The sequence below is a fragment of the Leptinotarsa decemlineata genome, unplaced genomic scaffold, assembly GCF_025532065.1.
Source record: "Leptinotarsa decemlineata unplaced genomic scaffold, Ldec_3_MD MMD2_tig00026314_RagTag_RagTag, whole genome shotgun sequence".
In the NCBI taxonomy this organism is placed as follows: Eukaryota; Metazoa; Arthropoda; class Insecta; order Coleoptera; family Chrysomelidae; genus Leptinotarsa; species Leptinotarsa decemlineata.
In genome coordinates this window covers 845,291-859,744 of record NW_027412684.1, presented here as the reverse complement: position 1 = coordinate 859,744, position 14,454 = coordinate 845,291, and the positions used below count along the sequence as shown (strand labels likewise).

Genomic DNA, 14,454 nt, shown 5'->3' with positions numbered 1-14,454 from the left:
CGTACTACACTGCTCGATTTCCGCTCGAACCTTACCCACTTCTTTATTCATACGTCAGAAAAAAATACTATTCAAAATCGCGTCAACCGCCTGTTTTCAAATATTTGAATTTTTTGAAGATTCAAACCAGAAAAACTATCTCCCAAAACGAAATACCGCTCTTGACCGACCGTCAAGAGGCCCCTTTCAGCTCTCAAGTTCGTGAACCCTGATGCTGAAGTCCAGGTAGCCTTACTTCCAGATAATTTTCCGCACGACTCTGGTTCAATCTACAGATTGACTTGCAATCTACAGATTTCAAGGTTTGGACCGAAATGTTTGTCTGTCCGTTTGGTTGAATTCCGGTAAGAATTTTCCATGACGGACGGTGCGTCTGGCCCAAGAACACCCATATGAATTTATATAAACATTCTCGCGGTTGGTCGAAATGCTACATTGTATGATACACAGGACCATTGTTTAATTTCTGAATTGAAAGTAATCTATCTATTCCCAAGCTAGAATATATAATAACATACATAGCTTCTGCTAGGTATTACAGTGCCTTTTGATGAGACAGTAAAGAAGAAAATAGATAAAATAGGTGAAATTCATAAAATGGAGAATTAGAAAGTAATGGAGTTGAACTCTGAGTGAAGCAGCATCCAAATTTGACCAATCTTGACATCTAATGTGAAGATGGTGTGTTAATACTATCAAAAGCAGTCAATAACACTGTCAAAGATTCAACCTTTCCCCAAAATAAAGGAAAAACCCAGTCAACGTGAAACAAAATCGCAAAAATCAGAAATACTTTCTAGTGCCCCATTTGAAAATAAGCTCGAGGAATTCAAAGAAAAAAAATGCATAGAGAAGGAAGTCTTACACAATAAGAAAATAATATTACCCAACCTGAGACATCGCGCAAAGTTTGGTAAAAGAAGAAAGAAGATGGTGAGTGTGACGTGAAATGCCCAGAATGTTTTGAATTATATTCAAATTCAAATGAAGACTGGATTATGTGCTATAAGTGTAAAATGGTTACATGAATCTTGAACGACTGAAATTACTGTATAATTTGTTTGTTTTAGCATTCCAGCATTATGTGACTAAACGATTTGATATATGAATCTGATGGTTATATTATTTTCAGAATGATTTTCATGCTCTATATTTTTATGTTAGTCGTATGCACGTGGTACGATTTGACAATTCATAAGCCGAATGAAGGTGAGTAAAATCAATAATGATAATAATAATCATTATTATTCACAAACAGATAATATTTTGAACAAGTATATCTTTACCCCACGATTTCCTTAAGTTTTGCTAGATATTGGAACCTCCTTCTGTTTGAGTTTATAATATTTATAAGAAGTTAGTTACAAAATCACAAAATATTTTATAACTTCAATAAACGTCTCATTGTTGACTTTCAGAGATTAATGGAAATTATATAGTGGCATTCTCTTTGTATACAAATGCGAAGAAGTTATTTTCTTCAAAATGTAGCGACCAGGAAAATTCTGATAATAATTTGAAATCAATAAGTGGACTCAAAGTTCTTTGCATGATGTGGATAATATTTGGACATCGGGCCGTTCTGAATTTTTTCTCAGGATCAACCAACCCCGTGTATATTCATCAGGTGAGTTACATATTCTTTCAGATAATAAACGTACACCTCATAACATCTGTCAAAAGTTTCTTAAAGACGATAGACGTTAGGTACCTCCTAGTGGAAGACTTTTAATTATTGTTGACATGTATATAAAAAAGTTATTTATTTGCATTAGTTTCATAATTTTGAGACTAAAGAAATGAATGGAATTGAAAAAATGATGGAACTGAAGAACTGTGAAATTTCATCACAAAAATTACCTTTCAATGTTTGAATTACGATATTTGGGTTGAATTGAAGGGGTTATATTTTTAGGAGTGATTAATTTTTTGGGAAAGAAAGTTTTCGGCTTTCTACTACTCCCTCATCCTTCTTTTTTATGTATCAAGATGGAGTAGTAGAAAGCCAAAAACTTTCTTTCCCAAGATATTTCGGTTGTTTCAAAAGTTTCGTCCATTTTAATGTCATGTGTTTTTGTAGCTCCATATCTCAAATATATATTCAACAGTGTCGCGGTATATACTGATCGATAGAGAATTTTGTACTGCTGTTCATTTTTTTCCAAATCTTTTGCCTTTTTTCAGTTTATTACTACTTCTTGTTGCCGAAAGTACGCTATGATAATTTTCAATTTGTTAGAATTTTTTTTATTTTTATGTATTTACCTATGTATGCTTGGTTGAGTGGAAGAATAGATAATATGCTAAACTCCGACAGGTAAAATGAAGGCCATTCATAATTTTTTTTTGTTTTTCCCGAAGTGTGCGCTGATCAGGCCCTATTTCCCGAAGCCCCGATACATTCGGGAAGGCGCGCCAGCATTATCAACCAATGACCACTCACCACACCGTGGGGTAAGTGATCATTGTGTTCGAGAATCATGTGCCCTGAGTAAGCGCAGTGAGCCAAGAATGACAGCCTTCTGCATCTGTCCGGATAAGATTCCTGCTTTAGTGGGGCAAGCCGGTATGATTTTGAGAGTAGAGAGTGCATCATTACACCAAAGACTCTAACATAATTAGAACAACCATCTTGAGATAGTGGTCTAGATAGAGTCTGCGGAGTTCGAAGAGATAATCTCGATATTTTCACCGTTCTTCCTCCTCTTTTCGGACGATATTCGTATCGCCAGGAGTTGAAAACTCCACGAAAAATATCGTCTTGCTCTGGTGTTCGAGAAGGACTACATCAGGCTCATTAGCTTGTATGAGCCTGAGGATGGGGAACGAATAGTTTCAATAGATTCGGCACTTCTCGTTCCCCACAACGGATTCAATATCCCCCGGAGCGTAGGGCAACAGCAGTGTCTCGTCAATACCATAAGAGTGCCATGTGTGGTCATAAAGCACTCTCAGGGCCGCGTTATGGATATAAGCCGAGACCGTATATGCTGGACATGCTGACAGCAAGTGCATTACGGTCTCGGATGCCTTACGGCACGCCCTGCACCTTGTGTCAGGAGTTCTACACCCATCACGCGACTGCGGTTGACTGTGTTGAAGACACCATCTTGGCAAGTCAGGATGGACCCCTCAGTCCACTCGACCTGAGGAAAGCGAAAGTCACGCGTTTTGATGAGCCAAGGTCTTCAATGTTATTGAAGGAGATGCCATGCATTGGCTTTACAGGCTCCATTCAGTACCATTCTGTCATGTAGACACTCCAAACTTAGAAGTTCCCGGCGTCGTGGGAAGTACAACCGTGGAACGGACGATTTAGGATGCAAACTCCTATGAAGATGCATCATTTTTCAGGTCTTTACGTCGAGTTGAAGTGAAGTTCGAGGTGTACTGAGTTGAACCTAAAAACGATGAGCAGCCACATTCCGTAGCGTATTCCTGATATGTACCGCTCTTAGTGGAAGCAAATGTGCCAAATCACTCGAACACTTCCCGTGAAACTATAGAAGAGAGACAAATCTCCAACCTTCCTTCGATGTTCTAGACTATCGAGGTAGCAAGTGATGTTCGCGTCTCCAATCAGGCGGATGGCTTTCTTCTGGATGGAATCCAGCAGCTTCAGGGTATGCCTGGGGGCGGAGCTCCATGCATGAGAACTATAATCCAATGATGGTCTGATCTGAGTTTTATGAAACATCAAAAGTTGCTGAGGTGTGTACAGTTTCCTGGTTCGGAACAGTGTTCCGAATTTTTGAGAAGCGGCTTTTGCAATTCTAGCGACATGATTGTGCCAAGACATATTGTTGTCCATTCCAACCCCCCACAAACTTATCGAAGCCGAAAGTGGAATTGTTTGACCTGACATTATTATATTCGGTTCGAAGATATTTTTTTTGGAGAAAACCGATGACTGGGGTTTTGTGGCATTGAATTGAACTTGGTTAGTTTCATCTCAATTCGAAATTACATTTAGATTCTCATCAAGATATGCAACCTCCTTCTGCCGGTGAAGATGTGCATCCGCCGCCGATGTCTTGGAATCCAAATGGAATGAAGGAACAAAACAATATATTGAATTCTTGTTTTTTTCTAATAAGTCGATGATAATAATTTTTTATACATATGTTTATCTGCTCGAAAGTTTTCACTTTGGATTTCTGTTGAAAGTTTTGGTACATGGGATGTTTCTTCTCCGCTTGGGGCTTTGTTTACGAGATGGAGTTGTTACTACTTAACAATCTTTCTCTCAGACGAAGATTTCATATTATGTAGCGGAACCGTGTTGAAATTCATCGAGTCTCAGGCACTTTGCTGTCTGGGTAAAATCTTTCCTGCACTGATGAGAGGTAATACCTCGAAGCCGCGATCTGCAGGTGATCAACTTGAATAATTTTAGCATGGTTCTGCTGTTAGATGAACGATAAACGTCTGCTTAACTCTGTGAAGAAGTTTGCATAAATTGTGTGTTGGATATAATTCTATATTCAGTGTGACATTAGCCGGGGAATTAGTTGTTTTTTGACAAACATTTACCAGGTAGGTAGGTGTAGGTAGGTAGCTGGGAGAGATGAATGATGTTAAAAAATGATAGATTGAGTAAGACCGTTTTGGTTAGTTTCTATTGTATTTGTCGTTATTTGAAGTATCGATCTTCCTTAATTCCAATGAAAAAATGAAGACGATCAACAATTACGAAAAAAGGCAAATGTAGTGAACATGATTTGTTTAGCCACGATGAAAGTTGAGATATTCAATTTTTGGAACGTTATGAAAGTATTCCCAATGAATCCCAACTTTCTTCAGTTTCATTTTGTGTCTTATTGGAATACGTTGAAGAATTCTGTTTCATTGGTTTCAGCTGAAAAATCGACCAGAGTTCTCATTTGTGATCAGCGCATCCTATGCCGTAGATACATTTTTATTCATGAGTGGATTACTCTTATGCTATGGAGTATTTAAGAATCAAGAGTTACTGAAAAAGAGAAAGCAATTTCCAGTTATATACATGTATATATACAGAATAATGAGGTACGTCGATAAGATTGAAACCACATTTCCCTTCACACGGAAAATTATTCCTAGACACTTTTTGAAGTTTACCAGTAAGTATATCTTTTCCGATTATACCAGGAAAATTTGCGAATGAAACATTTTATATTGATTACAATTTCGAACAATAAACAATTTTTATGTATTACGTTCTGAACATAAATCTATTACTTGAAATCAAATAATTTTTGCAGTGAGTTAATATGATATTGTTTTATTCTACTATTACTGAAGTTCAGACGTACTCTTAGTAAGCTGGAAAGTTATTGAAAAATAATAAATTCCAAAATAAACTATGAAGTTCTTTGCAATTGTAACGGGGCTTCAAATTATGTAAAAGAAGATTATTTATCATTCACTTTGACAATTCTATATTTACAAAAAGAGAAGCGAACACCAAATGTTGTTGACAAAATTACAAAAAAAAATTAGATTCGTCAAGGTGATAGTACATTGATAAACTATTTGTAAATGTAGACATTATATTTTATGGCATTTCTAATAACTTTGATAGGACCAGCTGCGTTATAATTAGAATTTACAAATTCTAACGATTTTTCAACACGATTTGCGTCCTATTAATTTGTCATAATTCGAAAGTGACAAAATTTTTTTTTAATCTTTCGGGTGAATTGAATTCGTAGATTCATGAGTTCGAAGACGTTAGATTTACTGTGTCCCATTTCAATCTATACTTTTCTAATTACAAGTAAGCATGGATATCTCCCTCTACTAAATTAACATCTATGGAATCGACAGGACGATTATACTTCGCTGGGCCAAAATGAAAGAGGGTTACCACGCACGGGCAAAGTTTGAGTTTCATTGAGTTTTTTGTTCATCTTGAATGAGCAGGGTGTGAGTTTTCTTATAGACGGCGTCTTCATAGCTCATATTAGAATACTAGGTAGTGGAGCTTTACATTAAAGTCTACCTTAAGATCAAGCGACGTAAATTGTCACGTTTCTTATTGGAAAGTCAATGCCAGTAGATGACTAAATTTCATACACATTCACAATTGAACAAAAATCGATTATTTGATTAATGAGGAGGGCGAATGTCGTTACGATGTAGTGGTCTGACTATTCGACCATAATGGTAGAGAATTGTTGATTTAAATGAACCACTGTTTGGAGAGCTATGAGCAGAATGGGGAATGTTTCTCAATTTGGGTTATTACAGTTCAATACCACCTCCACAAGACACATAAACAACAGTTATTTTGTTATTTATTTATATAGAGGAAAATAGCTTAGGTGCACAAAATGTCATATGTTACAGAATGTCTCGGAACTCGGAACAGCATGCCTCTGAAATATGTCATCTTTGTTTGTCTCATTCAGGTAACAGATTCATTGTCCTTTATTAGCTATAACCGATGTTGCCAAATGGTGAAATAGACACGAATCCCTTTAAATGTTGAATGCATTATTTCATTCCTTTTTTTAAGTATTTAAATAATTTTTCAAAGAAAAAGGTTGAAATGATAAGTTTAAAATGCGTTGTTTTAGAGCTATTTTTTGAAAATTACATGAGAATCAGAAGGAACATTCCCCATTATGCTGATTATCCCCGATGTCCTGATTATCTTGAACAGAACAAAAAGTGTTGGAAAATAATTCTGGTTCACAAATGAATTCATAACCAGATTTTGTTTTTGATAATACTTCTGAGTGATACACAGAACAATTCGATTGTTGCTTTTTTTACTCAGTAAGATCTTGGTTTTTCAATTACAACAGTATCGTAGTATTGTAGTACAAGGCTTTTGTATGGCAGTACACATTCTCATTATAGTCTCTTAAAATTTTGTTTGCTAATTCTGTTATTTTTCTGCCATGCCATTACTTTGTTGTCATTTTTCTTATTGTTATATTCAACAATTTGTTATGAAAGGATGGTTATCTACAATGGCTATCCAAAAAGAAAAATAGTCCTGAAAAGCATCATTAACAGATCTGAATGTTTTGTCTTCAATTGAAATTATTTTTAACTAATATGCGAAATAGTACTTAACAGCCAAGTATATAACTATAATTACCAAATTTTGAAATATGTCTACCAACATTGTTGAATCTCAGTTTTGGTGTAGAGGTAGGCAATATTGGCACTTTAAAATTCCCAGGTATTTTTTTCAAGCATAAAACACAAGCACCACAGAAAAATCTTCAAGGCGCTCTCAGAGCGGTGCCTGTGCGAAAGTAGCTATTCACATTGGATTTGAATCGCTGGAGATTAAATCTATTTGGAAAAACATTCTCAGAAAGTTTATTCCACATGAAAGAGTTCTTGAACATTGAAGTTCGGGGTATACTGAGTTGAACCTCAAACCGATGAGCAGCCACATTCCGCCGCTCTTGGTGGAATCAAATGTTCCAACTCACTTGAACACCTTCCGTGAAAGTATCTGTAGAAGAGAGACAAATCTCCAACCTTTCTTCGATATTTCAGGCTATCAAAGTTGCTGAGGGGTGTATAGTTTTCTGGTTCGGAACAGTGTTTCAAGCTTTTAAGAAGTAGCCTTTGCAATTCCAGCGACATGATTGTGCCAAGACATATAACCCCCAACAAACTTATCTTGTGAAAATGTGTCTCCATACCCGATGTTCTGGAATCCAAATCGCAAATTAAACACTTTTTTTGTCTATTCCATCATGTCTAACTGTCAAGGAAACAATTATTCTATCCTGTTGTCTTAACATAAATTGACTCCTCCGAAACAAACATGCTATACCGTTAGGGGGTGATAATTGGCTTCTGGCCAACTATTAAAATAAGAGTCATGCATTTGTGATAGTTCATGTGAACGTTTCATTCATGAACTGATCTTAACATCACTTATAGGTAAGTGTTCAGTCCCAGAATGAACTATTTTTAGCATATCAGAATCTAGTTTGCTATCATCCTTAAAATTCGAGCGATGGAACATAGAGTGAACAATATTTGAATATTTGGAAGTTTTAATCTGAACTTCTGTAATTGAACTGATCCTAAACTCCGAAAGGTTTATTTCATAATCAAGACTAAATAGGTATAAGTCTATGATGAGGTGAAATATCTACAATTCATTTATAAATGCAATCATGGTATGTTTAGCACCAAAAAAGAGTCTTCCCCAGTTTTGTTTTAACTGACTTAATAATCGTTCATAGTGCGACATGCAAATGCCACTAGTTTTACGATGTTATTTTCATATTGAGAGAGCAGTTTTAGATGAAACACACTGGAAAATATTTTTACTTTCATAATCGAGAGGGACTATCTGGAGACTTACTTATAATAGTTTTCAGCTTATCAAATACCTCTTAATGTTTCGGCAATCATGAAACTTCCGCACGATATTCTGATACTTCATGTAACGGATGTATAAGTTTACAAATGTTTTTGACAAAACGCCTGACGTAATGAAAATAACCTATAACTGAAGTTTAATTTTACTGGCGGGAGAATTTAATATTTTTAGACTTCTAACTTTATTTTTGTCAACCTGCTCATCAGACTGTAAAAATACTTCTCCCATGAATATCCTCACAAAATTGCACTTTATTTTTGTTGAATTTTGCATTCACTTATTTTGCATGTTTCACTTCACTTACTGCCATATCGTGTTCCACTCTGTTCACACCTGAGCAAATCATATCATCGTCAGAGATTATTACATTTTTGATGCATGAAAAGTGTTTCTCATTTTCCTCGTGGAAGACATCCTGTGAATTGGATGACCCGTAGGTTAAAACATCAAAGCATGAATACCAAATGATGTTGAATACGCATTTCTGTGAAGACATTCAATTCTGAATGGTGTTATCCTTCAGCAGTATCAAATAGAGTGAATGTGTTTTCCCTACTGATTAAATGGAAATCAATTTCTCATACAGTGATCGATGCCGAAGATGTGGTCGATTATCGTTAGACTTTTGTTTATCTTGGAACGTTTGAGATTTCTATCGATCTTATTTTGTCTATGCTAACCAACCCTCATGGTTGTTTAATAAGGACAGTTAGTCGTACAGAAAATTCATGGTTCAGCCTATCAGCGATGATAAAATTCCGTATATTTTTATAAATAGTACATGCGGTCGACTGAGATAATAATTATAAACAGTCAAAAGAAAAATGTCGACGCTCAGATCTCTACGCTACTTTCATCGGGCGTATCTTCACAGCAAAAAGCATGCTCGCAATTTTTTTTGAACCATAGTTGGTCTTTAGAAGGTCGTTTCATTGAAGGAGACATATATTTTTCCTTATATGATAGAATGAATGGGCTTAATGATATCAAAAGATTGAAAGTCGTTCTGATAAATATATTTGTAATAAGCAAAATTTGAAAATTTCTCACTTGAGAGAAAGGACAAATCATAATGCTAGCACATTTCATTCGAATCCACTTATTATTTACATCTAATAAATACTGTATCCAATATGTTCATCTACTTTAAATTTTTATTTTATCATCATTATTGAAATTAAAGATTTATTTTCATTTATTTTTTTCTCTTTGTAGGTTATCTCCAGCTCTTATTGCAACAGTTTTATTTTATACGAGTGTTTTCAAAAAACTCAGCGATGGACCAGGTTGGCCATTATATTCTAGGAAACTTTCGGGCAGTTGCGCCAAAAATTGGTGGGCTACATTATTATTTGTGTCTAATTATTTGGAAATAACTCAACAGGTGAAGACTTGCTTGATATTCCTAAATTGTGCAACATTGGGTTTATTTGCTTTTCAATATCAATACTGAATTGTATCAAATAATTTGTCAAAGATCATTTCGATTGAAATTCACTAAAAAATACAGTGAGTGACCTATCGTAATCAGAAGGAAATGACCATTTAGGAAAAAAATTGGTAAAAACATAGGTTGGTTCTAAAAATTCTGAAAAAATCATCCTGAATTCAATCAAACTCTATTCAATGAAAATGATATAATACTTTCTTTTATTTGGAATTGGCTTTTTCATATTCATAGTGAATAGGTAGAGCAATAGTAATGAAGTGAATAGCAATCAATTCACTGATTTTTGTGAATTCTCAGGCAATATTAAGAAAAAAAAAATCAAACAAAATTAACGGTACCTCAAGAGAGGTAACCCCAAATATTCATTGTACCACTGACATCACGATATTTTGAAAGACTATACATCCAGTTTTTCATTTAAAAATTTGTTATTTGTTACCAATGATATGAATTATACATGACTTGATACATATCTTGATTTCATGCAATTTATGTGCAGCCACTTTTTCATTGTAGTGCATAGAACAATCCTGGTATATCGCAGTAGAGTCCCAAGTATTTCTCATCTCACCAATATTACTGATATACTTCCTGAAGACGCCCTGGAAAACTTCTTTGCTGTGTATTGGCATTTGTATTTTATCTGGACTTTACGCGTTCGTGATTACAGTACAGAACGAATTGGGAGCTATATATCTTGAGTGAGTTATAGTTGAGTAATATTTTTTGAAACTAATCCACAATACTATATTTTTCAACAAGAGGAAAATACCTTTTCATGTGTGTAGAATACTATACTCAGTATATGATTTTACTGAGTTAGTTAATAAAGAATAAACAACAATTAATCTTACTTGGTTAATTTTTAGGTGAATGTCAATTATGATTTTTAAAATTGAGAACATTCCTTAACTAATTCTTTGCGCATTTGAAATATAGAAAAAGCGATTATAAACAATTGAAAATTGTTGTTGAATTTTTTTTCCAAAAATCATGGCTTTTTCAATAATTCAATAATTATTTCCCAACGAGAATGAATTTTTTATAGTATTCAGAATAAACCCTGATCTTTCTAAATTTTTAAATAAATATTTATTAGTAGAAAAAACATTGATTGTGACGTACTCGCTTCAGATTTTGCATCTAAATTCTCGGCGTTGAATTAAAATTATAATTAATAGGGATGAGCTTTCGAGAGCTGGAAATTTTGTTTTTGTAATTTTTTTCTCTTCAAAGATCTTTCAATTTATTGATTCCTTATAGTTTTTGAAATATTCGTTATAACTTAAATACACTTTATTAACATCCTAATTTGTTTGTGACTTTTGTACCCTGAGAGACGTACCCTGAGAGACGTTAGCCATTCAAAAGATATTTTCAACGCATTGAGAGGAGCTTAAGGAATCATGGTTCATTTGAAAAATCCCCGGCTGAGAGTTGTACATCATACAGTAACCGAAAGGAGTGATGAGTGTGAAGATGGATTAATGGTGTCTCAGTCGAAAATCTAAAATCAAAAGTCTCCTTCACTTTGCCAAGCTTTTGCTTCTCACTGGGAAGCTTTGCCAGGGCCTATAATTTTCTTCAAACTAAATTACATTACAGAAATGAGTCAGTAAATTGACATATTTATTAATATTACGTATACACCAAAGGAATGACAATCAATTGTTTTCCATTTTCAAGACCTGAAACATTATTGGTGGCAAATGCCAATTGCTTTTGACCAAAACGGAAATACATAAATTTAAAAATCAAATATCTATATAGCAAACGAAGTATGCTTGAATTAGAGGCAGAGAAAGTTCACAAAAAACTAGCATATGAGTTAATGAGGAAATAATTATTTCCCAACGAGAATGAATTTTTTATAGTATTCAGAATAAACCCTGATCTTTATAAATTTTTAAATTAATATTTATTAGTAGAAAAAACGTTGATTGTGACGTACTCGCTTCAGATTTTGCATCTGAATTCCCGGCGTTGAATTATAATTATAATTAATAGGGATGAGCTTTCGAAAGCTGGAAATTTTATTTTTGTAATTTTTTTTCTCTTCAAAGATCTTTCAATTTAATGATCCTTTATAGTTTTTGAAATATTCGTTATAACTTAAATACACTTTATTAACATCCTAATTTGTTTGTGACTTTTGAGTTTTTTATGTGCTAAAAAAACGTGTCGAGGTGTTGAAAATAACGATTTGGTGTTGGGAAAAAAAAACTCCAGTAATATTCATACAACTCCGGATCAAATGAGCGATCGCATGTATTTCTCCGACCATTATCACTATTTTTTCCCATTTTTAACTTGTCAACCAGACTAAATGGAGACATTAATGGATTGTACCTAGGACGTTCATGGATTATATTGAAGCGTAAATTGCCTCTATCTAAATGCTAGCTTCTAATTGTGAATTTTTGTTTTGAATATTAAATAGTATGTTTTCACGAATGATATTTGAATTCATTTCAGAGGAAGTAAAGAATATCTGGAAAATATTTATGGATCCACCCTCGTGCGTATGCCACCGTATTTTATGGGATTAGTTTTCGGATTTCTCTTACATAAATATCAGACAATAAAAATACCAACGGTAAGTCACACTTTACTGTCTAATCACTTTACTGTCTAACTAACAATCTTAAACAGAGGCACGGAGCCGACATTTATTAACGTCGGTAGCCGAACATTAATAGATATCACGCTGATGACAGCCAAAATATCGAACAAAATCCAGGACTGGCAAGTGTCTGATCATATTTTTATGTCAGACCACCGCTGGTTGACCTATACGGTGAACCAGTATTTCAGAACCACTGCAAAATACCATGAATCAAAGAGGACGGATGTAGCTCTCTACAATCGACTCTTAAAAGGAGCTCTGCGGGTAACAGAGGTCCTGACATCTGGCAATAATGAAGAACTGGAAAGGTACATGGTATCTATCCAAAACAAAATAGACATTGCCTATTAGGAATTCTGTCTGATGAGGATGGTTCAAACAGATGGCACAACCAATACATGGTGGTGCCCTGAATTGGAACACCTGAGGAAGACAGCGAGAACGACCTTTAACAAGGCAAAACGTTCCAAGACTCGAAGAGGTATATATCAAGCCAACCTCAGAGAGTTCAAAAAAGTCTGCAGAGAAAAGCAAAGAGAAGCCTGGAGAGCTTATTGTGAGGCAGTCGAAGACTTCCCACTGCTTCTAAGCTACAGAAGGCACTCTCAAATGACCACCATAAGAGCACCCTGATGAGGAAAAATGGTAAAACCGCCAACCTACGGGACTCATGAAAACTCACTTCTCAGGTTCTGTCTTTCCTGGAACGACGAACAGGAGGGAAGTACCAACAACACGCTCACAATACGACAGGCATTCTGCTAGTGCAGTAATTAATGAGGATAGGATACGATGGGCCATATCAGGCTTTTCTCCCTTCAAGTCACCAGGACCTGACAGTATAAGACCAGCCCTACTTCAATGATGAATAGATATTCTTATGACGCACCTGGTTGGAATATTTAGAGCCTCTTTCGCTCCGAGATATATTACCAGTAAGTGGAGAGAAGTACGAGTGGTATTTATACACAAACCAAGTAGGATGGACTACAACTTACCAAAAGCATTCCGACCAATTAGTCTCACATTTTTTTTTCAAAAACTATGGAGTGGCTATGTGAACATAAGAGATGAAGTACTAGTTCACAACTCACTGCATCCAAATATACCACCATGCATATACCACCATGTGGTTAGTAGAACCGAAATATTATTGGACAACAAAAAATCCACCCTGGGTATATTCATAGATATCATTTGATAAAACAACCTTCTCAACAATTACCTAGCAACTAAACTCCCGGAATGAACCTCTGGTAGTAGGAGAATGAATACTGACGATACTCTCTAGTAGAGCAACAAGTATCAATGTAGAAGACATCAGAGTAAGATGACTATTCATGATGGGATGTCCACAAGGAGGGGTCTTATCACCCCTTCTTTGGAATATAGTTCTGGATACCCTGATTAATCACTTCAACAAAAATGGATTCTACACAATTGCATATGTAGGTGACATAGTTATCTTGCAGACCGGTAAATTTTGAAGACACTGTGCGATAGAGCGCAGGATGGGCTCAAATTGATAGAAACATGGTGTAAGGAACACTCACTGTCGATCAATCCCAAGAAGACTGAGATGGTTCTTTTCACCAGGAAAAAAGGTTATCGGTCTTAAAACCTTCCGAAATCTTCAAAAGCGAATTAAACTTCTCTGAAGAGTTGAAATACCTTGGTACTACCCTCGACAGGAAGCTAACATGGAACTTTCACTTACAGAGTAGAGCAAAAATAGTATATGTGGGTTATGAGCAATGTTGGAGGATAGTGGGACGCACATGGGAGGTCTTTCACCCCGTGTGGTCACCTGGATCTACACTGCAATAATAAGACCTATGTAAACGTACGGAGCCATTGCATGGGGACCAAAAGTTCTACAAGCAACTGTCATTCAAAAATTATATCAAATACAGCGATTGGCTTGTTTGAACATCACAGGAGCTATGAGAATAACACCAACCGTGGCAATGAAATCAGTTACTGGTCTGACCCCTCTGGACCTGTACATTAAGGAGATTACGTTAATGGCCATGTTAC

At 35.4% G+C, this 14,454-nt stretch overlaps 1 protein-coding gene across 2 annotated transcripts in view; it reads left to right on the top strand.

The window, feature by feature from the left end:
- The window catches only part of LOC111510640 (nose resistant to fluoxetine protein 6), a 39,057-nt gene that overhangs the window by 10,764 nt on the left and 13,839 nt on the right, over positions 1 to 14,454 (top strand). For both annotated transcript variants that reach the window (XM_074181484.1, XM_074181485.1), the window contains exons 4-9: positions 1,133 to 1,209; positions 1,419 to 1,627; positions 4,859 to 5,028; positions 9,557 to 9,725; positions 10,308 to 10,492; positions 12,267 to 12,387. In XM_074181484.1, coding sequence (XP_074037585.1) covers positions 1,133 to 1,209; positions 1,419 to 1,627; positions 4,859 to 5,028; positions 9,557 to 9,725; positions 10,308 to 10,492; positions 12,267 to 12,387 — 931 coding nt within the window. The remainder of the gene's footprint in view (positions 1 to 1,132; positions 1,210 to 1,418; positions 1,628 to 4,858; positions 5,029 to 9,556; positions 9,726 to 10,307; positions 10,493 to 12,266; positions 12,388 to 14,454) is intronic.